The sequence below is a fragment of the Equus asinus genome, chromosome 26, assembly GCF_041296235.1.
Source record: "Equus asinus isolate D_3611 breed Donkey chromosome 26, EquAss-T2T_v2, whole genome shotgun sequence".
In the NCBI taxonomy this organism is placed as follows: Eukaryota; Metazoa; Chordata; class Mammalia; order Perissodactyla; family Equidae; genus Equus; species Equus asinus.
In genome coordinates this window covers 36,754,967-36,782,809 of record NC_091815.1, presented here as the reverse complement: position 1 = coordinate 36,782,809, position 27,843 = coordinate 36,754,967, and the positions used below count along the sequence as shown (strand labels likewise).

The window sequence follows — 27,843 nt, the reverse complement described above, 5'->3', positions numbered from 1 at the left end:
TTTAGATTGTAGGAATGATTTCACAACTTTGTAAATGTACTAAAAAATACTGAATTATATTCTTAAAATGAAACCATTTTATGGCATGTAAATCATATCCCGGTGAATTTGTTTTTTAAATTCATGTTCATTCCTAGGCTCACTGCAAATCTATCTACTATTTCAATTTACTGTGCCTGTTTTCATGGCTCTTAGATGCAGTTTTACATGTATGTCTTTTGAGCCTATTTCAATCATTATTACATTATTTCTAATCGTTTCTCTTGTAGCCCTATATTAATAATTATATGATCTGTAATCAAGAATTTAGTCTCTACACTAAAAAGTTTTATCGCTTACTCATGTTTTGTTTCTAAACCTTAACTAGCCACAATATTGTTGCAATTATTTCAGTAGTTGGTATCATTTTACTCTTGTTCCTGACTAAAAGGAAACATGTCTTCTGTATCCATCATAATGGTGAACCACTCTTGTCTCAATAAATCCAGCCTTATCTTGGATAATCTTTCTTGTAGGATTATGTGGTAATCAGTGTACTGACATTTTATTTAAATATCCATTCACTGCTAATATTGGCCTATGAAATAAAAGTATAGACATAATAGAAAGTTACCATAACCACAATTATATATGAAGATAACCCCTTTAAAACTGACGAGAGACTCATAAAATTAAGTACAGATGTTGAATGGTTGAAGGACAGAAATAATTTGCCTTGTTAGGGTAGCACCATGTTTAAGAGATTTGTCTTTGCAGCAGACAACATGGATTCAAATCCTGATTCAGCCACTTGCTGGGATGTGATTGAATGAGTCTTTAAACCTGTCTTTATCCTAAGCTTCATCTGTGAAATGAGGATATCATCAGTACTTACTTCAGAGAGCTGAAAGTTCAACCAGTTATTACACATATTGCATTAACAGTGGCTCTTACTCAGTGTGATAGAAAAGATCATATCAAAATTAAGATCACCTACTAAACAAAAATATATTATTTTGGGGTGGGAACAGATTCTAAATGGAAGATATTGGGTGTCAGTTCCCATGACAAAAGTAGCACAAACCTCATTTTCCCTGTAAGATCCTCTGGCTCTGAATGTGAACACCAGTCATTGGGAAATGGCAGAATGGCCTCCAGGCATTTGGCAATGGAGGTTATCTCCTTGTCACAAACCATAGTTGGAATCTTGGGGACTTTCTATCCTACTCATTATATTTTCATTTACTTTACTGCATGCTTGTTAACCTCCACACACTTGATTTTCAAGTACCTGACCATAGCCATCTCCCACATTAAGAGATTTCATGCTGTATGTCAATTATATCTCAACAAAACTGGAAAAATTCAAAGTCACCCAGAACTTAAATAAACAGTAAAGTGATAAAAAGATTTTAAAGAGATTTCAGTTCATCTTGTGTCCTTCTAGTTCCTCCATTGGACTAAAGACTTAAAGGAACTCTTCATATTTATAGAACACCTACTTTATACCTGGCATTGCCTTGTATGCATTTTAATGTCACAAGAGTCTCAATACAGGGCCAGCCACAGTGGCCTAGTGGTTAAGTTTGGCGCATTCCACTTTGTCAGCCCAGCTTCAGTTCTGGGGCACAGACCTACACCACTCATCTGTTAGTGGCCAGCTGTGGGACTGACTCACATAAAAAAAAGAAAAAATGAGGGAGATTGGCAATGGATGTTAGCTCAGGGCAAATCTTCTTCAGGGGGAAGAAAAATGTCTCAAAACTCACTGATTTCTGTATCCCTTGGTGTAAAATGGGGAAAATGTGTAAATTAAACATATATTCTGGGTCACAATGTGTGGAAGGAAAAAATGCTAATAAGAAAATTTTATTTAAAAAACAAACGATATTTTAATACATTTGAAAATGAACTATGTTACATATTGGTTAATACCATCATTTGAAATTGACATTTTAATATCCTTTGAAAAAATGCTCTTCTAGTAATATTATCTAGTAAACATTTCCTAATATTGCTTCAGTAGTGTAAAAACATCTTAGGCAATTTATCTAAATAGTATCTTAAAGCACCTTTAACAAGCATATATTACGATGAAACCTATATGGGCAGCAGCAAAAGGAATATAATAAATTATCAGCATGAAAAAAATTGATGTTTCCCAACCAAGAAATCAGGAATTTCAAGAGTAAACATCCAGTGTTTTATTAAAGAGTCTGACTCCATTTTTTGATGTTTGACTACTGACACCTTTTAAACCTCACTATAACCTCTTCCTATTCTCCTTATCTGGGCAAGCTAATAAGAAAGGCTGAGTGCTCCCTCCTTTGCTATGTTGGAAGTTCAAACCATAAGTGGGTACCAATACCCCAGCCCCACCCAGTAACTACCTAACATACCAAGCCAGTCACCATTTTCTGTTCTGTCAAGCCATTTTTTGACAAGCTTGGAAGTCTACCCTGTTCTCCTTAAAAGCTTTATTAAATAACAGACATTCTCATAACACTTTAGTGTATGGCATCAGTCTTGATATCCAAACCAAATTTTGGGTAGGTTTCCATCCTGTTCCAGTGGATGGCCAGAAGTGCAAATTAGCAACAACAAAATGTTTTGGGAGTGAATATATGAAATTTCCAGTTTATCACACAAAAAATGTCCCTATTGTATATTGTTCATTCTTATGAGGAAACTCATGAACATTGATCTTTTTAAATTATTTCATGAGCACTCCAAGCACAAAAAAATTATGTTCTTTTTATCCTTATTTCTGAAATTTTCTTTCATTTCCTAGTATTTGTCATATGCTTACTATATTTTATTTTCACTTCATGTGAAGAAAGGTGGATGTCATGGGTTTTATTTGGGCACAAAAAAGGACACGAAGAAATATAACCATATGGTGTATGTTCATCAATGGGGGGCAGGTTTTAGGGGATCAGAGTCTGAAATTGCATTGCTATGGTATTTTCCTTATAGCCACGTAAATATCCCCGACAGAGTGTTGAGAGAATAACTCAAGTGCAAATTAGAGTATATAATGTCAAAATTGCATGTTGTTTGATTCCATCATGGAAAGAAATTGTTATAGATCCCTTCACCCTTGAGAACCTAATGGTACAAGGTTAGTTTACGTTACAAAGTATTCTACTGAGGTGGAATAAAACTGTGTTGGTAGAAGGAACAATTCATTCAGGATTATGAAAAAAAAAAAGGATTAAATTTTATTAATTAAAACACGAGACCTATGATACTGCCAATAGTTAAATGTGAATCATACACAGGCACATACTATTCTGGTTCTTTTGATTCAACTTCCCTCTCAGATAACTGTTCTCTCTTTAATTTCCAAGACTAAATTTTATTAATCATTGATATACAATAGCTATTGCCATTCAATGGAGAAAGTGACTACAATTTCCCCTGCATTATTTCTACTGCAGAATCAGTCCCTAGTAACCCACCACTCTCCTCCCATGAAAAGTCCAGTCCCTTAATGTCCTGGCCTTCTCTGTTTCATGGTCAGTTGGCAGAGCATTCATTCCTATAACCCACGGTGGCCTGACTAGAGAAGTGTGCCCTGAACATAATAAGCATGATGACATATTGTAGTTTTACATTATTCTCTGCACCTCCCTGATGTTAATTCATACAATATTGAATTTGACAATTCAGTGTCCTTGTTTTTCCATGGGACATGGCTATGAAGGAAGCACACCTAATGAAGCAGGCCCTTTCATCATATTGATTCCTCAAGACCATCATGAAAGGCCTCTAAAGAAGGGATAAGATCAAGGGACTTCAAATTTCACCTTGAAGGTCATAAACAGAAATGTAACCTCTTCAAGAAAACTCAAGTAATTAACTAAAATACTCTATACACTGAAGATAATGGGCCATTTCCACACGTCCTTGTCTCCGTGATATACATCATGTCTTATGTTTTAATGTATTTTGACTTGTAATTATTCTGCAGTATGTAATATCTCAGGTTAATCTCAGAGAACTAGAGACTTATTATTCCCAGTATTCATTCTTGGATGTATGGTCCATTGTGAGAATTGGTCAAAAATTCTACCAATTTATTACATTTCTAAGGATTCTCCCCAATATGAATTCTTTGGTGAGTGCTGAGGAGATATTGTTTCTTAAAGGTATTTCCATGTTCAGTATACTTGAATAGTTTCCGTCCTGCATGAATTCTCTCATTACTTAAAAGGTGTGGACATTTGATGAAAAGCCTTACAACACTCACTACATTTGTAAGGTTGCTCTCCAGTATAAAGCCCTGATGTTCTAGTTTTGATCTTTGGGTAAAAGCTTTAGCACACACATCACAATTGAGTGGTTTCTGTTAAAGATGTATATTCTGATGCCTACTGTCCATTGGGAGGCCTGGACAGAGGCTCAGCCATATACATTTACATGGTTTCTCTTCAGTATGGACTCGTTGCATAATACTTGAACTCAAGGTAAAGATTTTTCCACACTCATTGCATTTGTAAGGTATTGCTCCAAGATGTACCCCAACTTTTGATTCTTTGGGTAAAATCCTTACCACATACCTTACATTTGTATGGTTTCTCTACAGGATATATATTCTTATATCTATTAAAGAGTGAGCACTCATTAAAAACTTTGTCAAATTCATTGCGTTTGTAAGTATGAATGACCTATTTGGTGAACCCTGAGTTTAATGCAATACCTAAAAGCCTTGCCACATTCAGTACATTTGTAAGGTTCTCTCCAGTGTGGATTATCTGATGATTGGTGAGGTGAGAGCTCCGAGTAAAGGCTTTGCCACACTCATGGCATTTGTAAGGTTTCTCTCCAGAATGAATTCTTTGGTGAATCCTAAGGTCAGACCATTGTCTAAAGGCCTTGCCACATTCAATACATTTATATGGCTTCTCTCCAGTATGAATTTTCTCATGAAGCCTAAGGTGTGAACACCTGCTAAAAGCCTTGCCACATTCATTACATTTGTAAGGTCTCTCACCAGTATGGATTACCTCATGTTTACTTAGGCTTGAATACACACTGAAGGATTTACCACATTCATTACATTTGTAAGGTTTCTCTCCAGTATGAATTCTCCGGTGATTTACAAGGTGTGAATTTTGACTGAAGACTCTGCCACATTCATTACATTTGTAAGGTTTCTCTCCAGTATGAATTCTATGATGACTTGCAAGGTGTGAATTTTGACTGAAGACCTTGCCACATACATCACATTTATATGGTTTCTCTCCAGTATGGATCATCTGATGTGTAGTGAGGTGTGAGCCCTGAGTAAAAGCTTTGCCACACTCATTACATTTAAAAGGTTTCTCTCCCACATGAATTCTTTGGTGAATACTGATGTCAGACCATTGCCTAAAGGTCTTGCCACATTCAGTACATTTATATGGCTTCTCTCCAGTATGAATTCTCTCATGATGCCTAAGGTGTGAACGCTTGATAAAAGCCTTGCCACATTCATTGCATTTATAAGGTTTCTCTCCAGTGTGGATTATCTGATGGTAAGTTAGGCTTGAACGCACACTAAAGGTTTTCCCACATTCATTACATTTGTATGGTTTCTCCCCAGTATGAATTCTATGATGACTTGCAAGGTGTGAATTTTGACTGAAGACCTTCCCACATATATCACATTTATATGGTTTCTCTCCAGTATGGATTATCTGATGTTTAGTGAGGTGGGAGCGCTGAGTAAAGGCTTTGCCACACTCACTACACTTGAAAGGTTTCTCTCCAGCATGAATTCTTTGGTGAATCCTAATGTCACACCATTGCCTAAAGGCCTTGCCACATTCAGTACATTTATATGGCTTCTCTCCAGTATGAATTCTCTCATGATGCCTAAGGTGTGAACGCTTGATAAAAGCCTTACCACATTCATTGCATTGGTTAGATTTCTCTCCAGTGTGGATTATCTGATGGTTAGTTAGGCTTGAACGTAAAACAAAAGCTTTGCCACATTCATTACATTTGTACGGTTTCTCTCCAGTGTGACTCTTCTGATGGTCAGCCAGGCTTGAACTTTGGATAAAAGCTTTACCACATTCATTACATTTGTGTGGTTTCTCTCCACTATGAATTCTGTAATGTTTTATAAGTTTGGAACTTTGGAAAAAACTCTTGTTGCATTCATCACATTGGTAAGGTTTCTCTCCAGTATGAATTGCTTGATGGTTCATTAGGCTTGAACGCACTCTAAAGGCTTTGCCACACACATTACACTTGTAAGGTTTCTCTCCAGTATGTATTCTCCGATGATTTGCAAGGTGTGAATTTTGACTAAAGACCTTGCCACACTCATTACATCTGTAAGGTTTCTCTCCTGTATGAATTCTCTGATGACTTGCAAGGTTTGAATTTTGACTAAAGACCTTGCCACATACATCACATTTATACGGTTTCTCTCCTGTATGGATTATCTGATGTCTAGTAAGGTGTGAGCCCTGATTAAAGGTTTTGCCACACTCATTACATTTGTAAAGTTTTTCCCTATAAGCTTTCTGGTTTTGTGTAAGTATTGAAGGATGCATAAAATCATCCCCACAGTTATCAGAAATGTTGGTTTGGACACTAGGAGGAGTTATTTGAAGCGGTGAAACTGAGCGGCTATTGTTGACAGACTTCTTAACTTGATTACATTCATAAATTTTTCCTGCTGTTTGAAATACCTGCAGTTCATCCTGAAGGCTTAATCCAAGCCTATTCTCAAAAAGCTTGTTTCCCGCATCTGTTCTACCATGTTGATCTCTTCTGTTAGTGAGATTTTTTTTATGGGTTACAGGCACTCCTTTGTAATTTCTTTCATCATTTTTCCATTGACACTCAAAGGCATGCATGTTTTCCTGGATTTTCCTGAAGTAAAGATCTTTGATTTCATGGCTTTCATGTCTTCCCAACATCAATGTATGGAATACTTCTCCTGTATTACTGTTCTCCTTTGATTGTAATTTCTTGGTCGCATGTATAGGAGAGACACCTACAAGATATAAAGAAACAGAGATATTGTATTAATTACTGTCCATAAATCTATGTTTCATGTGGAAAACATACCAAAAGTAATACTTATATTGAACAGAGTTATGAAACTTCCCAACCATCATCTTCAAATTTTTAGGAACACCAAAGGAATTGATTCTTTACTAAAGAAAGAGTGATCATACACAATTCAAATTAATTTTATGGAAGCCTAGTTTCAAACATCCTATGACAGAAACACTTATCTTGTGCAACCTTATGTTAGCTCTCAAAAACAGAGAGTATTTTTCCACCATGACCCTAAGGCACATATCGATGGGCAGTAAACATATTGCTATGTCATAAGGTAGGAGAAAGAAATATTATAGTGTGCATACTTATTGTACATAAAAAAAGCTAAAGAATAAACAATTTATTGCAATGATAAATAATCCAAATGAATGATCTAGATAAATGATCTAATGAATGATCTAAATGTCAATTTTGAATTGCAAACAAATACAGCATTGAAAAATTAAGAATTTAACAAAACAATGTTTAAAAATAAAATACTTTTCTAAATATTTTTTATAAAGCTACCCATGAAGAATACGCATTTTACAACATTAATTTCTGTTGCTAATAACTCACTCAGTCTATGGAACTTTGGTATAGAAGCTGAACTAAGACATCATATAATCCAGCAATTCCGCTTCTGGGCATACATACAAAAAAACTGAAGGCAGGATCTCAAAGATATATTTCCATACCCATGTCCACAGAAGCATCATTCATACCAGCCAAGAGGCAGAAGCAACTGAATGTCCACTGATGGATGAATGCACAAACAAAATGTAATATACATGCACAATGGAATTTATTCAGCCTTAAAAAAAGACACAAATCCTGTCATTTGCTACAACATGGATGAACTTTGAAGACATTATACTAAATGAAATTAGCCAGTCACAAAAAAGACAAATGCTGTATGATACTACTTATGTGAGGCATCTAAAATAGTAAAATTCCTAGAAATGGAAAGTAGAATGGAGCATGCCAGAAGCTGGGGAGAGGGAAAAATAGGGAGAAATCAAGTGAGTTTAAATACTCATGGTAATCAATGGAATCTATCTTCAAACAATAAAAAAATATGGTAGAAATTAATTTGCTAAGCTCAAATGATGGAAAATGTTATGAAAGTTATTTGACAGAATACAATTCCATACCTTTGAGTAAAACATGCTAATTCAAAATAAGACTGCTTGATTTCCAAGCCTACTTCTCCTGATAAAGATTACTTAGTCTCTAATTAGCCCAGAACTACATCAGACTCTAAAGATTTTCTGGACTAAACAAGCCCTTTTTCCAAACTAATCTCATCTGGAACTACAAGTCTCCTGGAAGAATAAGATAAACAATGTCTAGAGAAATCTGTGAGTTTCCAATATTTCTCAAAATATTAGAACATTCACTATGCTATGGTTGATCCATATGATCTGTGAGGACAGCAGCCTTATCTTTGGTACAATGCGATAGTAAGTACGTATACTCCAAATAGATACTTCTTGATTGAATCAATTTTCAAAGTAGATTTAGAATTATCTTTTTGTGTGATGAGGGGTCATAGATTTTTAAATTCATAAACAAATGTGACATATTAAAAATGATCCACTTTTGTTTTCATAACCTGCAATAAATTTTATAGGAAATTAAAAATAAAAAAAGAGACATGAGGTGACGGGTGCTCCTACTGTATGTATTAGTAGATATATAGTTGTTATTATGAATCAATGAAACAATGCTCACTTATCCAAAATTAATAAATTAAGACTTCATAAATATGAGAAGAACATAGGTAACCTTTTGAAAATAATACGCGACACACGGTAGGGAAGGACTTGTAATAGAGGGCACCGTAAGTAGCAGCAGGTATGTGCAGAAACATTTTCTGGCAGTGGCATGGAGACCCATGGAGGAGGGATACGCAGAGAGGTGGTGAGCAACCCAGACAGCAAACAAGAGCTAGAGAACAGGACAACACACGTAACTGGGACAACAGGGACCAGGTGCACTCTATATGAAGTTCAGATAGAAAGAAAGCCAGGGAACAAGACTGTTGTCCTGTGTTCACTCAAAAATGCAATTTCCAGAACTTTAGAAATTCTGCAGAAAATACAGGTGTCAGAGACAACAGTGGAGACAAACCCCATAAAGTGCAAGAAATGGCCTAAGTTTCCTGTAAAATGCGATGAGATATTTAAGTATTCATTCAGTGTACCAACATAGACACGATAATTTAGACAGGGAAAGTAATTATTAGAATATAATGGTTATACCAGAAATAAATCTCAGTGAAATTTACACAAAACTCAACAAGTTATGTATAGAAAACTGAAAACGTACTATAGAAGAAGCAATGAATCTTATATAACACATGGCAAGTCAATTTAATGGTATTTTGGGGAAGAGACAACAATAATAAAAATATATATATTCTCAACATACCAAAAATTCTCAATTTAAAAACTGTTTCTTAAATTTAAATTTAAATTAATAAATTTAACTGAGAAAAAGGTAACTTAATATTAGGTGCTAAGTGAAGTGAAAAGAAGTAGAAGGAATGATTACAGCTATCTTTTCAAAACAGTCCGGACTTTGTATAGGATTTAGGGAAACTGCTGCTGAGCCATACCCTCAACACTAGAGGAGGAAATAACGTAAAACATATGAAATGATATCTATTCCCCAATTCAAACCTTCCACATGCTGCAAATGTAAAACAAAGAATACTAAGACATCATCAAAAATATGGAACTGATAAATACATAAAAATCAAGTTCCTTTATAATGCATAGAAATACACAAAATGAAAGTAGCAGTGGCTTAAACAAAATAAATTACAGTAGACTTTACTGAAGGCATCGTGCAACTTCATAAGCTCCGTCAATAAGATGCTTCCAAGTTGTACTTGTTGAAGTAGGATGAACAATGGCACTCACGGGATGGAAAATGTGGCATGAATAATAGTTTAGTCGACAGCCTCAGAGATACGAGGATGTGAACTTGGCCAATGTTTTCCCAGGAGAAATTCCTATACCATTTATTGTAGCTCAAAGGGGATGATCATTAGTGTATGTGATCAAGAGTGTCACAATGCCCTTGAGAAATGCTTTTGTGACACTCCTCAAAAGCAGAAAGACAAGTGGAAACACTTATCACTTAGGCCCTCATGACACATTCTATCTTGGTTCCAGGGACATGCTGACCACTCTGAGCGGCTTCAAGTGGTGCTTCTGTATGCAGCAGGATAATATTGCAACATATTAGTCAGTGTTCTCCTTCAAGAATTTTCTGTTACCAAGTAAACCCATTCCATGAGAGTCCACCAGAAGTTGCCCAGCACCTAAAGTTGGATTAACACAACAAAAAATAGCAAGACAGGGCTGGCCCCATGGCCAAGTGGTTAAGTTCGCACGCTCCACTGCAGGCGGCCCAGTGTTTCATTGGTTCGAATCCTAGGCGGACATGGCACTGCTCATGAAACCACACTGAGGCAGCGTCCCACATGCCACAACTAGAAGGACCCACAACGAAGAATATACAACTATGTACTGGGGGGCTTTGGGGAGAAAAAGGTAAAAAATAAAATCTTTAAAGAAAAAAAACAGCAAGACATTTCAGACCCTAGAAACGTGTATTTCATACAAACTTAAGAGAACATAAAATCAGGAAGAGTCTATATTCCCAGACTAGGTAGAGAGGTGCAAGAGAAAGAAAATACAAGTTATGGGGTCAGATACTGTAGTACAAGTTATGGGGTCAGATATTGTAGCATCTTAAGATGGGAACCTGTGCTCTACCCACAGATGACAAGCTAAGAGCCTGAGAGATTGATAAACGCTACCTGTGTAGGACTGGGGATCAAACAGAGGATCTCTGTTTACTGTCTTTATAGTTTTCCTAAGTAACAATTACAGGAGATCCAATTTACCTCCCTATTACATACACCCCTGAAGTGTGTGGCAAAAGCACAACAGAAGAAATCGCTGAGGGATGTGAATAGGCAGACAGGGCTTGAGAAGCTCCATGTAGTTTCTGGGGCATCAGATGGAATGGTAGAGCAGCCAGGGTTATCCCATCCTCTAATTAGGTCTTCCCAGCATAGCAAATGGGGATGGAACTGGGATAGGTCCAAGGATTAGGCTTACAGAGGCCTCAGCTCTGATCTATATGGACCAAGAACTGAGCATCTGATAGAATCAAGTGCAGAAGGAGGAGACCAAAGGGCAGAGAGACCCCTTTAAAACAGCCCACTCCATGCTTCTCAAAGTCAAGGAACCAAGGAATTCACAGGAGCCAGATCAGTGTTACAGATCATGATGAAGACTTTGCCTTTGTCTCTATTGGATCTGCTACACCACTAGGGGGTGAAACGATAAATTTTACACATTGAAGGACAGAGTGATAAGCTGGGGAGAAGAAAAAGTTTCTTTGGGAGTTCACAAAAACTAAACTTCTGTTTTCCCATAGAACTCTCCCACTTGAGGAGAGTTTCCCAAACACTATTAATGGTGCAGCTTCCTCTCCCCCTTTCTGAGCTCTTAGCTGTATTCACACCTTTGGTACATTCCCACTCATTTGGTTTTTTGCTATTTTCACTTCACTCTCCACAGTCCAGGGCTCTTTCCCTTGCTCCAAATGGAGATAATAATCAGACCATAAACAGAAATTCCTGCTCATAAGAAGAAAGGCACACGATATGCTGCGGCTTCCAGAAGCCCAGCTCCCTGTTCTGCTGAAGAGGACATTACAGATGGGTTTAGAAAATATTTCACAATCTTATCCACTCTTGAATCCATATGAATATAGGGAAGAGTATAATATGCAGATATCTAGCTCTCTTCCAAGAATTACTGAATCAATAGCAAAGGGGTAAAAAAGAGGGAATTGTATATTTTAAGTTTGTCATAGGTTTTATGCCTACTTAAGCTCTGGAACCACCCCCGATGTTTCATAAAGTGGCAGATCACCTGAAGAAAGGGCAAGTTTAAAGTCCAGATGCTGTAGCGTGAAGCTTTTCATTTCTGAGTAAACAGGGCTTTGATCTCAGTCAACTAAGGCAGGGGCTCCCAAGAGGCATACAAAAGACAACGAAAAGATATCCAGGGATAGATCCTAACTTCTGGAGGGAAGTTCTCCTCACCCAGGGAGAGCAGGTTCCTGTAGTTCTCCAGCATCACGTCCCTGTACAAGGCCCTCTGAGTGGGGTCCAGGCATTCCCACTCCTCCTGCGAGAATTCGATGGCCACGTCCCTGAATGTCAACCGTCTCTGAAATGAAAAACACATTTCACCAAAGTGGTCATGAAGAGAGTTCTTATCTTCACACAAAATGAGAAGAGGAGAGAGGTGTGAAGATGAATTCAGTTAAATGTGTTTTGACAGATCCACATAAAGCTATTTTAAGCAAGTTATCTGTCTCTAATTTTAATTTCTCATGCTTTTCTGTAAGATATTATGATATACTCCAAGTCAGTGTGAATTTCTCATTTTTGTTGACAATACATGAAATACACAAATAAAAATTCAATACTGGGTTGTCTATACAGAAGTGTTAGATATTATCATCTACGCACTGAATGACATTCAATATCTAGATCATTTAGAGCATGAGTGGTGTCTTCAGAGACGACAAAGTCCATAGTGGCACTAAAGAAAGGTGAGAATCTAAAAATTGTGATGATAATAACAAGAGAAATGACACTTTCTATATACTAAGCATTACTCTAAATGCTTTACATGTATTAACCGGTTATCAATGTAATAGCTCATTAGAGAAAAACTTGTTTCCATCTTACAGAGGAGAAAATTCTGTCACAGACATTCTAAGAAACTTGCCTCAGGTCAAACAGCTAAAAAATAACACAACGAACACCTGGCCTCAGGAGGTCAGGCTTTAGAATTGAACCTAAAGAATCAAACAGTTAAGTAACAGCTGAACATTAAAAGCACATTCATAGAGGGCTCCCTCCCTGAGAAATCTGAAGTAAGTTCAAGGTTAGAAACAAAAAGCTGCATAAAAGGTTATTATATACATACAGACACACACATTCATGCACATAATACACTACGATTATTACTATTTAAATCATTAATGTGATAGTGTAGGAAAAATTTAACATCACAGAATATATTTAAAATACAATTTCAACTGCTAAAAAATATAAAACTCACTTATGAAATGATGATGTCTTTTCTAATAACTACAGACTTGCACATACGTAAACAAGAAAATTAACTGAAATGAGAAGAGCTGTCTCTGGATGACATATGTTTGGATGACTTATTATCATTTTTATTCATGTGTATTTCAGCATGGTTGGGACAATAAAAATGTATCAATTGTACTTAATTTAGCTTGTCACCATTACAGCAGGCTAGTAAAAAAATTGTACAAACGTGAAAAAAATAGAATACTTTCCTTCAATCTCTAAAAACTACCTATATTCAAAAATATAAATACAATTTTATCCATTTAAATGCAGATATTTAGGCATTAACAAAAGCTAAAGAGTTTACTCCATAATAAAACAATGATTCAAGATTAGAAAAGTTATTAGTGTTATATATTAATTTAACAGAATAAGATAAAAAAAATTATCACAGTAGTAGATACCTGAAAAAGTTCTTGGATAATTAAAAATCATGAAAAAAGGAAAATGGAGAAAAAAACTGTTATTAAACAAGAACATTTCACCAAATGTCATGATTAGTATAAAACATTGGGTGCATTTCAACTGAAATTACAGTGAAGAAAAGGGGGCTGCCCAGGGACTCTGCTATTCACTTCTGTACAGGATGCCTGAGCCCAACCAGTAGAAGAGGGAAAAGGAAGAAAAATACAGAGCAGGAGTGAGAAAGCGTCAAAGAGCTGGAACTGTTAAAATTAAAAAATCTAAGGGCAAGAAAAGGCTAAAGTGAAAGAAGGAGGAAAGATAGTCCATGCAAAAGAGATCCTAAAGAGAGCAGGGGTGGCTATATTATATCAGACTAAACAGATTATATGACATAAACCATCACAAGAGACAAAGAACATTATATGATAAAATGTCCAACTCACCTGGAAGATATAATAATTATAAATCTATACGCATCAAACACTAGAGCTCCCAAACATACAAAGCAAACATTGACAGAAATGAGGGAGAAGTTGACAGCAGCATAGTAATAGTACACAATTTCAACACCCCAGTTTTTGTTATGGATAAAAGAACCAAACAGAAGATCAATAAGAAACAAAGGACTTGAACAACACTATAGACCAACTGATCTAACAGACATATGCAGAACACTCACCCAGCAACAGCAGAAAACACATTCTTCTCAATCACACATGGAACAGTCTCCATGATACACCACATGTCAGGTCACAAAACAAATCTTAACAAATTTAAGAAGATTGGTATCATAAAAAATACATTCTCTAAACATAATGAAATAAAATGAGAAACAAATAGCAGAAGGAAAAGAGAAAAATCCACAAAATGTGGATATTCAGCAACTCATTCTTAAACATCCAATGGGTCAAAGAAGAAATCACAAGGGAATTCAAAAAGTATCTGGATAAAAATGAAAATGAAAATAAAACATAGCAAAACTCATATGCAGTGATAGCAGCACTAAGAGGGAAGTGTATATTGGTAAATGCTTACATTAAAAGAAAGGAAAGATCTCAAATCAGAAACATCATTTCACACCTCAAGGAAGTAGGAAGGGAAGAACTAAACCCAAGTTTTGCAGAAATAAATAAATAAATAAGAAAGATTAGAGCAGAAAGAAGTGAAATAGAAAACAGAAAAACAATATAAAATGAACAAACCAAGATTTAGTCTTTTGAAAAGATTAACAAACTGACAACCCCTTAGCTAGATTAACTAATAAAAAGAGTGAAAACTCAAATAAGGAAAATCAGATATGAAAGAGGGGATACTGCAACTGATGTTACAGAAATTTTATAAACTATAGTAGAGTACTATGATGTTACAGAAATTTTTAAAAACGATTTTAAGAGCTTACTATGCCAACAAATTACATAACATAGAAGATACTGGTAAATTCCTAGAAACACACAACATACTAAGACCTAATCATGAAGAAATAAAATATGTGAACAGAATTATAACTAGAGAGGAGAGTCTAGCAGTAATCAGAAATCTGCAACAAAGAAAAATCCAGGACCAGATGACTTCACTGCACAATTCTACCAAACATTTACAGGATTAATACTAATCCTGCTAAAAATCTTCCAAAACTTGCAAACTCTTTCTATGGAGCTTGCATGATTCTGATACCAAACTCAGAGAAAGAGACAAGAAGGAAAGACGAATATCCCTGAAAAATACTGATGAAAAAATCCTTAACAAAATACTAGCAAATGAAATTCAACAGCATATTAAAATTATTATACATCATGACTAAGTGGAATATATTCCTGTGAGGCAAGGCTGATTCAATATACAAAAATCAATCAATGTAATACACCACATTAATAGAATGGAAGAAAAAAATGATCATCTAAATTGATGCATAAAAGGCATTTGACAAAATTCAACTACCTTTCAAAATACAAACACCCAAAAAACTAGGAATAGTAAACCACCTCAACATAATAAAAGCCACATATGAAAACCACACAGCTAACATCATACTTAGTGGTGAAAGACTGAAAACTTTTCCTCTAAGAAGGAAAGAAAGAAGGCAAGTATGCACACTCTCAGAACTACCATTCAGTAAAGTATTGGAAATCCTAGCCCAAGCAATTAGACAAGAAATAGAAATAAAAGTCATCCAAATTGGAGAAGTAAAATGATCTTTTCTTAAGATGACAAGATCTTATATATAGAAACACAAAAGTGTTACAACAAAAACACAATTTTAGAAAAGTGGCAGGATACAAAATTAGGACACAAAAATCAGTTGCATTTCTATGCACTAACAATGAACAGTCTGAAAAGGAAATTAAGAAAATAATCCTGTTTAACATAGCATCAAAAGGAATGAAATACTTAAGAATGAACTTAGCCAAGGGGGTGAAAGACTTGTACACTGAAAACCACAAAATGCTGCTAAAAGAAATTAAAAAAGACACAAATAACTAATACGACATCCCATCCTCATGGACTGGAAGACTTAACATTGTTAAAATGTCCATACTATCAAAGTGTTCTACAGATTCAATGGAATCCCTAATAAAATCTCAAAGGCAATTTTTGCAGAAATAGAAAAAAAATGCTAAATTTATATGGAATCTGAACGGGACCCCAAATAGCCAAAACACCCGATAAAGAAGAAGAAAGTTGGAGGCCTCCCTTTTTTAGATTTCAAAACATATTACAAAGCAAGAGTGATCAAGATGGTGTGGTACTGGCATAAACACATATATAAACCAACAGAACAGAATAGAACGCTAAGATATAAACCCCTGCACATATGCCAAATGATTTTTGACAAGGCTGCCAAGACGACACAATGGGGAAAGGACAGTCAGCAAATGGTGCTGAGAAAACTGGGTATCTACACACAAAGGAATGAATCTGGAACCTGACCTGCATCCAATGTAAAAACTTCTGCGTGTCAAAGGATACAATCAACAGAGTGAAAAAACACCCCACCCCCCCAGGAACAGATGTGATGAAAATAAAGAGTCTCCAAATGTTAGACATTTAGGTTGATTTTGTATTTTAAAATTGATGATGGAATAAAAGACCTTCTATCATGCATGTCTGTTTCAGAACTTTGCATTCCTAATCATTAAGATTTTGAAGTCAGTGACTCATTCATTTAGCTTCAAATGTATTCTAAAAACAGGCAGAACAGGTTTCCCCTTATTGATCTCCCTTTCCAGAATTTACCAGATATTTGTGCACATTAATACATGACTTCCATGTGCAACTTCTTTCATCCTGGTCTACAGAGAGCTGTCAGTGCATCCAGATGTGACCCTTAAACAAGCCCTGCTGCCCAACTGCACTGACACTGCAGGGCCCACACCCATCTCCAATCCATGGATGTGAAGCCCTGCCCCGGATGATGCCCACTGGAGCCTCTTCCTAAGTTCCATGTCACTGGGTCAAGGTGAGATGAAATCTGAGTGGAGATGAGAGGACTGACGGAAGGCCCTGGGTGACTGTGAAGGAACATGTCAGGCAGGACACTTCAGAGTCAGAGATTAGCAAATCCAAAGGACATTTCAGGAAGGACGGAATAATCAAGCAAGAACATGATTTTACCTGAGAAGGATCCATTTCTGACTCCTTTTTCTTTCCTCTTCCTCCTTTTACAGGCTTCTTCCTCAGGCAACATGAGTCTTTAGAGCTCTTGAAAGTTGAAAATATGCTGTTGAATGGTTAGAATCAACATACCCTCTTCCTGTGCCACAACCACACAAACAGGGAAGACGTCATCATGTGGAAAAACAGGTCCTCTGCTGCCACTGCCACAGGAGGGATTCAGGGACAGTAAACTCCTACACAGAGACCAACAAGTGAGTTTTTCTACCACTTTCTTCAGAACTCACTCCCCTCCTGGTGAATCCCACACATAAGCTGCAGCAGTGGGAACCTCAGCTGGACCAGACACCCCCCTTCAGGTCACAGACCTGGCCCTGATCAAACGCCATGCAGAGCAGAGCCCCCTCACCCTCAGCCCAGATCTCAGCCCTCAGGAAGGGAGGACTCAGAGCCTTGGTGCTCGACACTGGATACAGGTTAGGATGACATGGGGCACTTTAAATATGAGTGAGGCTGGGCCTCACTCCAACTATTTGCAGGAGAATCTCTGGTCAGAAGGCATAAGAGATGTATTTGCAAAATGCCTCAGCAGTCTAATGTGAGGCCAGGATGAGCACCACTCAGAGGAGGCAAGCCCAGCACACGTCCCACTTTCTTTTTCTTTTCCAGCTTTATTGAGGTAAGTGACAAATGACAATTGTGTATATTTCAGGTGTACAATGTAATCATTTGAAATACATATACAATGTGAAATAGCAATTACCATGAAGTTAATATATTCATCACCTCACAATTACCATTTTTTGTATCTGTGTGGTGACAGATTTATCCTCAGCAAATTTTGAGTATATAATACAGTATTATTAACTATAGTCACGGTGCTGTACATCAGATCCCCAAAACTTCATCATTTTACAACTGAAAATTTGTACCCTTTGGCCTACATCTCCCTATTTTTCCCTACTTCCCAGTCCCTATTCCCAACCACTCTACTCTGTTTCTATAAGTTTGACATTTTTAGATTCCACATATAAGTGAGATCATACAGTATTTGTGTTTCCCTATCTGGCTTATTTCATTTAGCCTAAAGTCCTTCAAGTTCATCCATGGCATCACAAAGGGCAAGACTTCCTTCTTTTTCATGGCTGAATAATATTTCACTGTATATATGTACCACATTTTCCTTATGCTTTCATCTGTCAAAGGACATTTAGGTTTTTCCATATCTTGGTTGTAGTGAATAATGCAATAGAGACATGGGAGTGCAGACATCTCTTCAAGATACTAATTTCATCTCCTTTGGATATATAGCCAGAAGCGGGACTGCTGGATCATAAGATAGTTCTATTTTTAACTTTTTGAGGAACCTCTTTACTGTTTTCCATAATGGCTGTACCAATTTACATTCCCAGCAATAGTACACAAGGGTTCCCGTTTCTACACATCTTCATCAACTCTTGTTATTTCTTGGTCATTTTGCTAATAGCTATCCTAATAGGTGTGACATCTCCTACCTTCTGTCACTGTTCTCCCTTTGAAGCTTTGTCTCCAGTAGCCACACAGTGGAAAGAGAAGGAAAAGAAAGAAACATGCAAAGCAGGCAATATGGACCAGAAGTGGGGGTAAGGGTGTGCCTGACATGTTAAATGGGAGGGGGGTCAGAGAAGGCTCCAATGAGGTGATATCAGAACAAGGACTTGGAGGAGAGAGGATGTTTGCCACCTGCATCTGAGGAGCCAGACAGTTCTAGGTAGAGGGACAGACTCTGTCAGCACGCCGAGGCAGTAGCAACCTTGGCCCCAGGAAAAGGAAGGAGACCTGTATGGCAGGAGCAGGGTGAGGAGGAGGAGACAAGCAGGAGAGGAGGGCAGAGGGGTACTGGGGGAAGCTGATGAGGAAGGGCCTTGGTCTTCAAACATTTTTCTTCTGTATCTCAAAAGAATTTTAGAAACCATGTATTACTTCACTCATTTTAAGTAAACATCTAACTTTTTCTTTATCTAATTATTAAAACACATACAAATAATGTAATATCTTACATATTTTATATACATGCTAAAATGGTCATCTAAGCCCAGGAAGTACAGGGTCGCTTTCACTGAGATGTGGGAGACTGCAGGGGGAACATGATTGCGGGAGGTCAAGAAGCCAGTTCTAGACATATTAAGGTGGAGAGGCCTGTTAGATGTCCCAGCCGAAATGTCTAGAAACAGGACACTAGACTTCACAGGAGAGATCTCGTCCTGAGAGGAGAAAAGGGGAGACATGTAGCTGGTGTTGAAAGTCACGTGATGAGATGATGAGGAAAGGCAGTGGGTGTAGACAAAGAGAAGTTGTTCAAGGACTAAGCCTTCACTCCCACATTCAGAGACCAGGGATTTCAGGAAAATCCATCAGAGGAAACTGAGAAGAGAACAGGGAGGCGAGAAGAAAATTGAAGCAAATAGATTTTTAAAGGTTAATGGGATGTCCTCAAAGTCAAAAAAATCTTTCAAGGAAGAGGGAGCGATCAACTGGGCAACAGGCTGCTAGTACGACAAGTCGGATGAGAAGAGGAAATAAATTATTGGATTGAGAAATGAGGGGGTCGTTGGTGACTCTAGGAAAGAAAGTGTCAAGAGGAATGGTGGATGTGAAAGCTTAATTGGATGGGGTTCAAATGAGAATTGGAGGCAAGAATTGAAGACAGAGTATACGCAAATTTTTAGTGTATTGTGCTCTGAAATGAAGCATAAAAAAGGGTATTTGGGGAGAAATGTAGTTAATTGAGAAGGTTTTCTTTTAAAGATGGTAGAGTGCATAGAAAGGTTTTGGGGTGTGTGTATCTGTGTGTGATAGAAAATACCAATGTTTATGTGTAAGACAGACAATACTACCATGTGTGTATGATGATAAAAATAAATCTCAAAAAGTAAAAATATGCAATGCAGTGGAGGAAGGATGCCATGCCGTCCTGACACTGTGAGTGGGGCTGGCAACCAGGGCCCAACTGCAGGGTCAGCAATGGCCAGGAGCAGGGACAGACCATTCCTGGTCAATACTGAGTGGAGAGCCCACATTCTGAGGCAGGGGGATGAGCATGTTGGAGAAGATCTCTGCCCTTTGCTCCAGGGGCTCAATGAAGAAGAAACAAGGTCTTTGAGAAAAAAGATGGAAGAAGATGAGTTGGACTTCTGAGGGGCTCCAGAGGAGAGAGATGGATAGACCAATAGAGAAATGCAAGAGGAGCAGGGCCAGGAATTTGAAGTGACACCAGTCATTTAGGGTGTATGTTTTCTCCTGCTATGATCAGCCACATGGGGAGAGGCGCAGAGGAGGCAGAGTCGGATGTGATGATGATGTCAGGGAACAGCAAGGAAGTAGGGGGCCTGTGGAAGAATGAACATCAGTCCTTTGCTTTGGGGCATTTGAATTGCACGGCTGTAAGTAACTGAAAGGGTTTGTCTCCATCATTTAAAAACAACCTGGATGAGGCAGGGGAGCATATTCCGTTGGTTTATCATTTTATCCCCGGTGAAGACAAAAAAAAGCCTGGAATATAGTATATATTCCATATGCAGTGAATAAATGAATGAACAAGAAGGACACAAAGTTTAACTAGCACACCTTCTCGCAAAGTCTTCACTTTGGGGGACTGATGCGTGCAGGGGTCCTTTGCCCTGGAACGAGTGAGAAGGGAGGTGACCAGAAGCAGCAGCAGAGAGTAGAGCCAAGGGTCCTTCACCCAGACCATTGTCCTTGCCCTCAACAGGTCTGAAGGGAAAGAGTAAGTTCAACTAGAAGCATGGTGAGCTGACCCATGGGGTAGCTGCCTGAGGCTGAGCGCCCCTACTTCGGCAATAAAAGAGCCTAAATTCAGCAGAAAGAGAAGAGGCTTCCTGGCTGCCTAGACCCATTGATGGAGACAAGTTCCTATTGTCTAAGATTTCTCACTTTTCAATGACAATGACTTAAAAATTCATAGCCTCAAATCCTGACTTGACTGGGTGTTGGGATTGTGCAAAGCAGCCGTGAAAGAACAACAGGAAGTGTCTGTCTGAACAAACAGTAGAGGGGAAGCTGGAAGGTGAGGGAGAGGACACAGGAGAGGCACCAACAGACAAACCACTTTTCCTACTCAAGTCACCTACCTGGGGCAGCACCAACACTGCCATTCTAGAGAAGACAATGGACAAAGGGAGAAGTGTTTACATAGGGTGAGAGTGTGTTGGTCAGAAAGACAAGATCCTTTCTCTGAATGTGACCCCATTAGTTCGTCCCATTCTATTCTAATAATTGCTGAGCATGGGCCCACCCAGGGAGGATGATCCAGTTCCTGAGTCTCCTTGCCATTACTAGGGCTCTAAGTCTCCAAACAGTGATCCCCTTCTTGTCCCCAAATTCCCATTCTAGAACATAGTAGCTCTCCTATTAGGGACACATCCTTGTTCCACCTTTAGTTTAAAACATCTTGCCCCTCAGCTCACCAGCTACCTTGCACTGTGAGTGTGTGTATGCACCTGCACATGTGTGTGTTTTGGGACAGGCAGGGAGAGGACAGTAGAGTAACCATGGCAGGCCTAGCAGTAAGAAAGTGGCAGCTGCATCTTCCCAAAGACAAGCTATGGTGCTGTAGGTCCCTGTGGTGCTGATGGCTCTCTGATTCTTGGAACAACCTTTCCCTAAGTCACAGGCCCCTGTAGCCCCTCTCAAGTTGTACCCATAAACCCACCCCCAGCAGCCCCTCCCTAATGAAAACCTTCTGCCATCTGAGGCTTAGGACCCACTGTTTCCCATCTGGACTCAAACAAACCCAGGGGTTCAATACATTCCCCAGACACTCCTTAATGATCCCCCCATACTGCTATGAAATCCCAGAAAACATTCCAAACCCTAATAACTCATGCATTCATGATGGAATAATCCACATGAAGACATCCAAGGACCCATCAGATCCAAGACACTATATTTTCATTCACAATGACCCCAGCCCAACATGGTCACCTCCAAAATCTACTAATAAAAGAGAGATGTCCGCGGTGATGCAAATGTTCCAACGATACCCCAACATCTTCCAAGGAAACACTCCAAATTCTCTTTTGTATTTTCCAAAATGTATCTGAAACTTTCTTCACTTGAAACTCAAAATACTCCAAAATACCAAAGGTAACCTATAAAAGGATCCCTGATTTTCCCTACAGTTACTCTGTGGGTTGCACGATGATTCTTGCTCTCCCCAAAGACCCCAGAGAAGTCACCCTGTGGAGTAGATGCTGTGGGGCACCCCCTGGATCCACCCCTCAGGACCAAGGAACCCATTCTCTTGCAGCCAGAGCTCCGTGTGGGCTCAGCTCAGGCCTTGGTTCTAACTACAATGCAGGATAATATTTCTCTCTGCCTAATTCCACTGCCTTCATTCCTTCTCAGGTGTGATCATGAGTTTCCCAATTAAACCCATGCATGCAAACCTCAGTCTCAGCATCCTTGTCCCAGGGAACCTGAGCTAAGATACTGTGGCACCCCAAACCGATCCATTCAGCCCCACAACTACCCATAAACCCACTTCCAGGTGTTCCAGCCTGGCCTGAGACGTCCCTTTCCAACTGTTCCCCATACCCCTTGATCACACAACTATGCTTGGGACAGGTGCACACACCATTCACTGGGCTCATCTAGAGGCCCACACTTGCTTCCACAACCCTCCTGCTCCTGTCCAGTGTTCCCCATTTTTCTACTTCTTCTCCATGCATGCATGAGCAAATGGGGCTAAAAGGCAAAGGGACAGAGGCACCAGGCATTGCAAGAGGAATGGACACAAGCTGCAAATGGAACGACACTGGGCCTTCAGTGTGGAGATCAAGAAGTTGGCCTTCCTGTAAAACTTGCCAGCAAATGGGGAGATTGTGGAGTCCAGTTTTAAAGGCATTTGTGGACTAGTTGGATTGACTTCAGTGAGGACGCCACAAATAAAGCGAGGCCCCAGATCTCACTGTTTCCTGTTCTCCCCACTCACAGCAAATTTCAAGACAACCTAGCTCTTTAATGGGGGCCTCTTTGACACCCCCTTAGGCTCCTGACCTTCTCCCCATCCTTACCAAAGTGAAATCATTATCCCTTATTCAGAGCAGATGAATTGCTGGAAGGTAAAGCTCCTGCCCAAGACGGCAACTGGTGCCTGGATGTGCAGAGCCTGGAAGACCTGGGAGGTACAGGGGAGCAGGACACAGCAGGCTAAATATGGAGACATCTCAGCCGACTGTGTGAGGACACCAGTTCTGGAGAGCTTTTCAGGCTTCAGTACATCTTTTTGCTCTTATTTTGAGCAAATACGTAGCCACAGGAGGTTTATATCAATTAGAGATGCAATTTCCAGAACAAATAAGGGAATCATCCTCATCACCTGCCCTAGCCTCGAGGTCTTCCTGAGGCGGACTCAGCCCAAACCACAGCCCCTGTTGTGTAAACACAACCCAAAAGTAAAGTGCCACAGCCGTCCTGGGAAGGAGACAGAGACTGTGGGCCCTCCAATGGAGGGAAAACAGGAAAGACTCAAAATAATCTATAGAGAAGGACAGTTTAGATGTAGGTGATTGATATGGAGGCAGGAAAACTTGAGTAAGGTGACAGAGATTGACTGGTCAACGGAGCTTTAGATGGTGGGTGGGAGGGGGTGGGGAAACACCTCTGAGCCTAGACCTGAAGGGGGAGAAAGGGTCAGAGCCAAGACGATTCAGGGACAGAGGGTAAGAGCAGGAACGAAGATCTGAGACAGAAAAGGTGTGGTGTTAGGGAACAGAGAAATGGCAAACGTGACTGGGGCAGAGTGAGCCATGAGAAGACGGTAAGCTCCCAGGATGAGGCTGGAGACCCTAGCAGGCGTCCTGGTGATACAGGGCTGTGTAGCCACAGTGAGGAGCCAGCAGACGCCAAGGAGTGACAATCTCCCTTCAAGTTTACCCTTAATGCTGAGAAAGACAGGTCACAATGGTCTCCCTAATTCTGAGCCTATGTCCCGGACTTCATGCTGGTGTTTTGGTTTTTCATTTTTGGAGGAGTAGGACCTATTTACAATTCTAATTACAACTGGGCACTCTCTCCAAGAAGAACGGCCACACACTCAATTTGCCCAATCATTTCAGAGATGAGTGTTGCTCAGACTCAGAGCTTCTGGTCTAGTCTCTCATCTTCATGTTACACATGGGTTCACTGAGGTCCAGAGAGGGAGACGTTTCCAAGGTCTGAGTTGAGTGAACAGAAGTAGCTGTACCTGAATTCTGAAATGGTGGCTGGATGGACCAGTGGGCAGGTTGTCCTTATCATCTTTCCATTTAAAATACCAGGGCCATCTTTCACATGCCTGAGCTAAGGAAACTTCTCTTTCAAGGTCTGATCACACTGATACCAAGCTCTTAATTCCTCTGTTCCAGAAAATCACACTAAAATATTTTTAAAATACAGAATTGCAAAAACATAACTATTAGTGCGGAAAACGCTGAAAAAGGGTCAGGTGTAGAAATAAGCTCTGAGCAATTCTTTTAATTTTAATTTCACCTTTATTGAGGGTTTTGTTTTTTTGAGCAACTTTCTTCATCACAAATAGATACGCTCTTTTGGAAAAAGGTTCCAACTCAATCCAGCCATCCTTCAACATTTGCAGAGAGCAGACAAGAGGCACTTGAGGGGAACATCTACTTGGTAGCTCACAGCTCACTATGATCACATAAAGGGAAGAAAACTGAATATTAGACTGGTTAAACTAGGTTTTGACCGTTAAGATAAAAGATCATTGACATCATTACCAAGTCCTCATTGAAATAGTCTAAAATTATTCACTAGTTACCAAAGAACATTTCCAATATAGAAGATAAAGAGGAGAAATTTAAACCAGGAAAAATTTAAAAGGGAAACAATTTTTAATTTTTTTAAAGCTAAATAATTCTAGTGTCAAAGTAAAAAATATTGAGAATCTATCATATTTAGAAAAGAATGATGAGTTGATTACAGGAGGCCACCAAAGCTTATTTCAGAAGTTATTTGTAGGAAAGCAGAAATGGAACGAACTAAGATTTATCTCAAGCTACAAAAAGACTAATGAATTAAATGTATATGTCACCAAATAGTGACAGAGTCTTTTCTTGTTCCACTCCCCTCCACCAAACACACACACCCTCCCCCATCCCAGGCAAACGGTAGAGGGTGACCCGCAGCTGACTCAGTTAAGTCACTGCCCTCTGGCTGAATAGGGATTGCAAAGGGAAGTTATCTTCTGATACTAATAACTATAAAATACGCAAGCCTTACAGAGAGGAATTGTGCAACTCTCATCCTCATTTACATAATTTAGGCAAAATTTTAAATACTTAGATTATAAAGTCATGAACCAATATATCACAAGTTAATCAATCATATCTAATCAACTCATCTGGATATGGGTCCCATCTCTTCACTACGATGTGTTTTCCTCTCTCATTCTGTATATCTATTTCCTCATTTCTTTCTCTTCACTCTCTTTCTGTCTTTTTTTATTCTCTACTCTCCTGCTCTTTCTGCTCTTCTCTGTATTCCTTCTCTCACATCTGGTCCGCCCCACTCTGCAACCTGTTTCCCCTCTTCTTGCTCTTTCTCCCAAACTTTTCTGATTGTTTTAAATCTCCATGTATTTCTGCCTGTTTCTTCCCCCATCCCTGCTCCCTCTCTGCTCTCCCAGTTCTTTCCCTGTTACTCTCCTTTGGTCTTCACTCTCTGGCACCCCCAGGTGGCTATACTTTCTGCTCTGCTATTCTGCTCTCCTTGTCACCTCTGGTCCTTTCTGTCCTAGCACCAGGTGGCTCTGTCAGCCATAGCTCCAACTCTTTTATCATCTCTTCCTGGCCCTCTGTCTGAAGTACCTCACCCCTGTTGTCCCCGCGCCTACCGCTCATCAAGGGTCCCTCTCCTATCTTCCTCACCTTCATCACCCTGGTGATCCGCTTTTCTCTAACTTCTCTATTTTATCCACCTGCTACTTTCTCCGTTTACTCTCTTTCACTCTTTACTGTCCTTTTGCAAGGCCCTCACCCATCCTCTAGCTGACATCTCTTCTCACTCATTCTTTTCTCCTTCTCAGTTCTATTTCTGTCTCAGCCCCTCTCTGTCTCGGTTTCTCCAGATGTCCCTCGCCCAGAAATTCACAGGGATGGCGAAGGAATATGACGCCCGCCTCCCAGAAGAGCACGTTTTCCATTGGAGTGGAATTTAGGACGGAAGAACACTGGGTGTCAAACAGCAGGCCCAGGTCACCTTCCCCAACGCGGGGTCAGGGGAAGGGGTGACTAGGAAGAAGAGGCCTGGGGAGCAGACGGACCGGCTGGAGGAGGAAACGAGGAGGGGACGGGGAGGGTGTCTCAAGAGAAGCGTGGGGTCTCCAGAATCCCAGGACCCGGGACAGGGCGGGGCCTCTCCCGGAGCTGGGCGGCCAGCGCTGCCCCCAGGGGCCGAGAAGGACGAGGCTTGGGGGACGCGAAGGGAATACACGCACCTCGCGAAAGAGCACTGTACAGGGCGCGGGGCGGGGGGACAGGTCAGAACAGGGATTTAAAAGCAGGAAAACGACACGAAAGGCAGTGTCTACGTGGACCGAGGGCAGAAAGGACGGACGAGCCTCAGGGGCTTTAAACCGAAAGAGAAGAGCTCCCCGCCTCCCCCCAGCCTCTCACGGCGACGTCTGAATTTACTTGAGGTGGAGAGGCGGGTGTAGAGATTTTAAGGTCCGCAGCGACCCCGAGACCCCAGGTGTGGAGGAGAGGGGACTGCGAAACCCAGGGTTAAACTGGAAAGACAGAAACTCACGCTCCACAGAGTGACCTTCGCTCCGCTCTCCCGCTTCCGGGTCTGCGGGAAACTGCGCGCGCGCGGAAGAAGCGGGGCGGGCCGGGGGCGGGGCCTGGGCGGGGCGCGACCGTCGGGGGCGGGGCGCGGAGAGAGGCGCGGCCTGCGCCGCGAGCGGGAGTGGGTGAGGCGGGGCCTTGTGGGCGGAGCACGCGGGGCTTCAGGGGCGGGGCCTGTGCGTCCCCCGCCTCGTTCCCAAATCGTCTCTTCCGGGTTTGGAAACGCTGGAGCGTGGTTCGTGGCCTGTGGAGCCGCTTTGCTTCCTGGTTATTTTTAGTTACTAACACTAACAGTTTTAAGGTAAAAGCTTAGAGTTGTGTTGGCCAGTTATGTTGGAAACTAAGACGTTTTCCTCTTAAGTTGAAAACGGTTTTTAAGTCAAAAGCTGTTTTGCCAGCGGTTGCCCGGGAGTCCTACTAGCCAGGCTGAAGCAGTTCAATGGTCTGGGAACTGGGATCTCGGTGGAGGGTCGATGGTTGGATCCAGGAACTTTCCTGCAATTAGAATCAATTTAAGGAGTTTAATTAAAGAAGAACTGGAGTTGTTAGGGTTAGGGTTAGGGTTAGGGTTAGGGTTTGTAAGGATTACAAACTAAAATGTGAAATAGAAAATTTTCCCTGGTAGAATGGGCAATTTCCTACTGACACCCAACAGAATTCTATTTCCCATTCAATAAGGCTGCCAAACTCAACACTGTGCTCAGTTCCAGAAACTTTCATAGGGACAAGACCTGGGGTATGAGGCATGAAGGACTAAGG

At 40.1% G+C, this 27,843-nt stretch overlaps 1 protein-coding gene across 3 annotated transcripts; it reads right to left on the bottom strand.

The window, feature by feature from the left end:
* Positions 1–1,839: 1,839 nt before the first annotated feature.
* On the bottom strand, positions 1,840–27,116 carry LOC106822651 (zinc finger protein 665-like). Of its 3 annotated transcripts, XM_044759578.2 has the most exons (5): positions 27,047–27,111; positions 24,770–24,928; positions 17,240–17,475; positions 12,155–12,281; positions 1,840–6,973 (listed from the first exon to the last, which is right to left on the bottom strand). In XM_044759578.2, exons 3-5 carry the CDS (start codon positions 17,252–17,254, stop codon positions 4,650–4,652), a joined length of 2,466 nt encoding a protein of 821 aa, XP_044615513.2. In that variant the 5' UTR covers positions 17,255–17,475; positions 24,770–24,928; positions 27,047–27,111; the 3' UTR covers positions 1,840–4,649. The 3 variants fall into 3 exon arrangements, with proteins under 3 accessions (XP_044615513.2, XP_070355542.1, XP_070355543.1); XM_070499441.1 differs by lacking the exon at positions 24,770–24,928 and having other exon boundaries at positions 27,047–27,116; XM_070499442.1 differs by lacking the exon at positions 24,770–24,928 and having other exon boundaries at positions 17,240–17,326; positions 27,047–27,093.
* Positions 27,117–27,843: the final 727 nt, after the last annotated feature.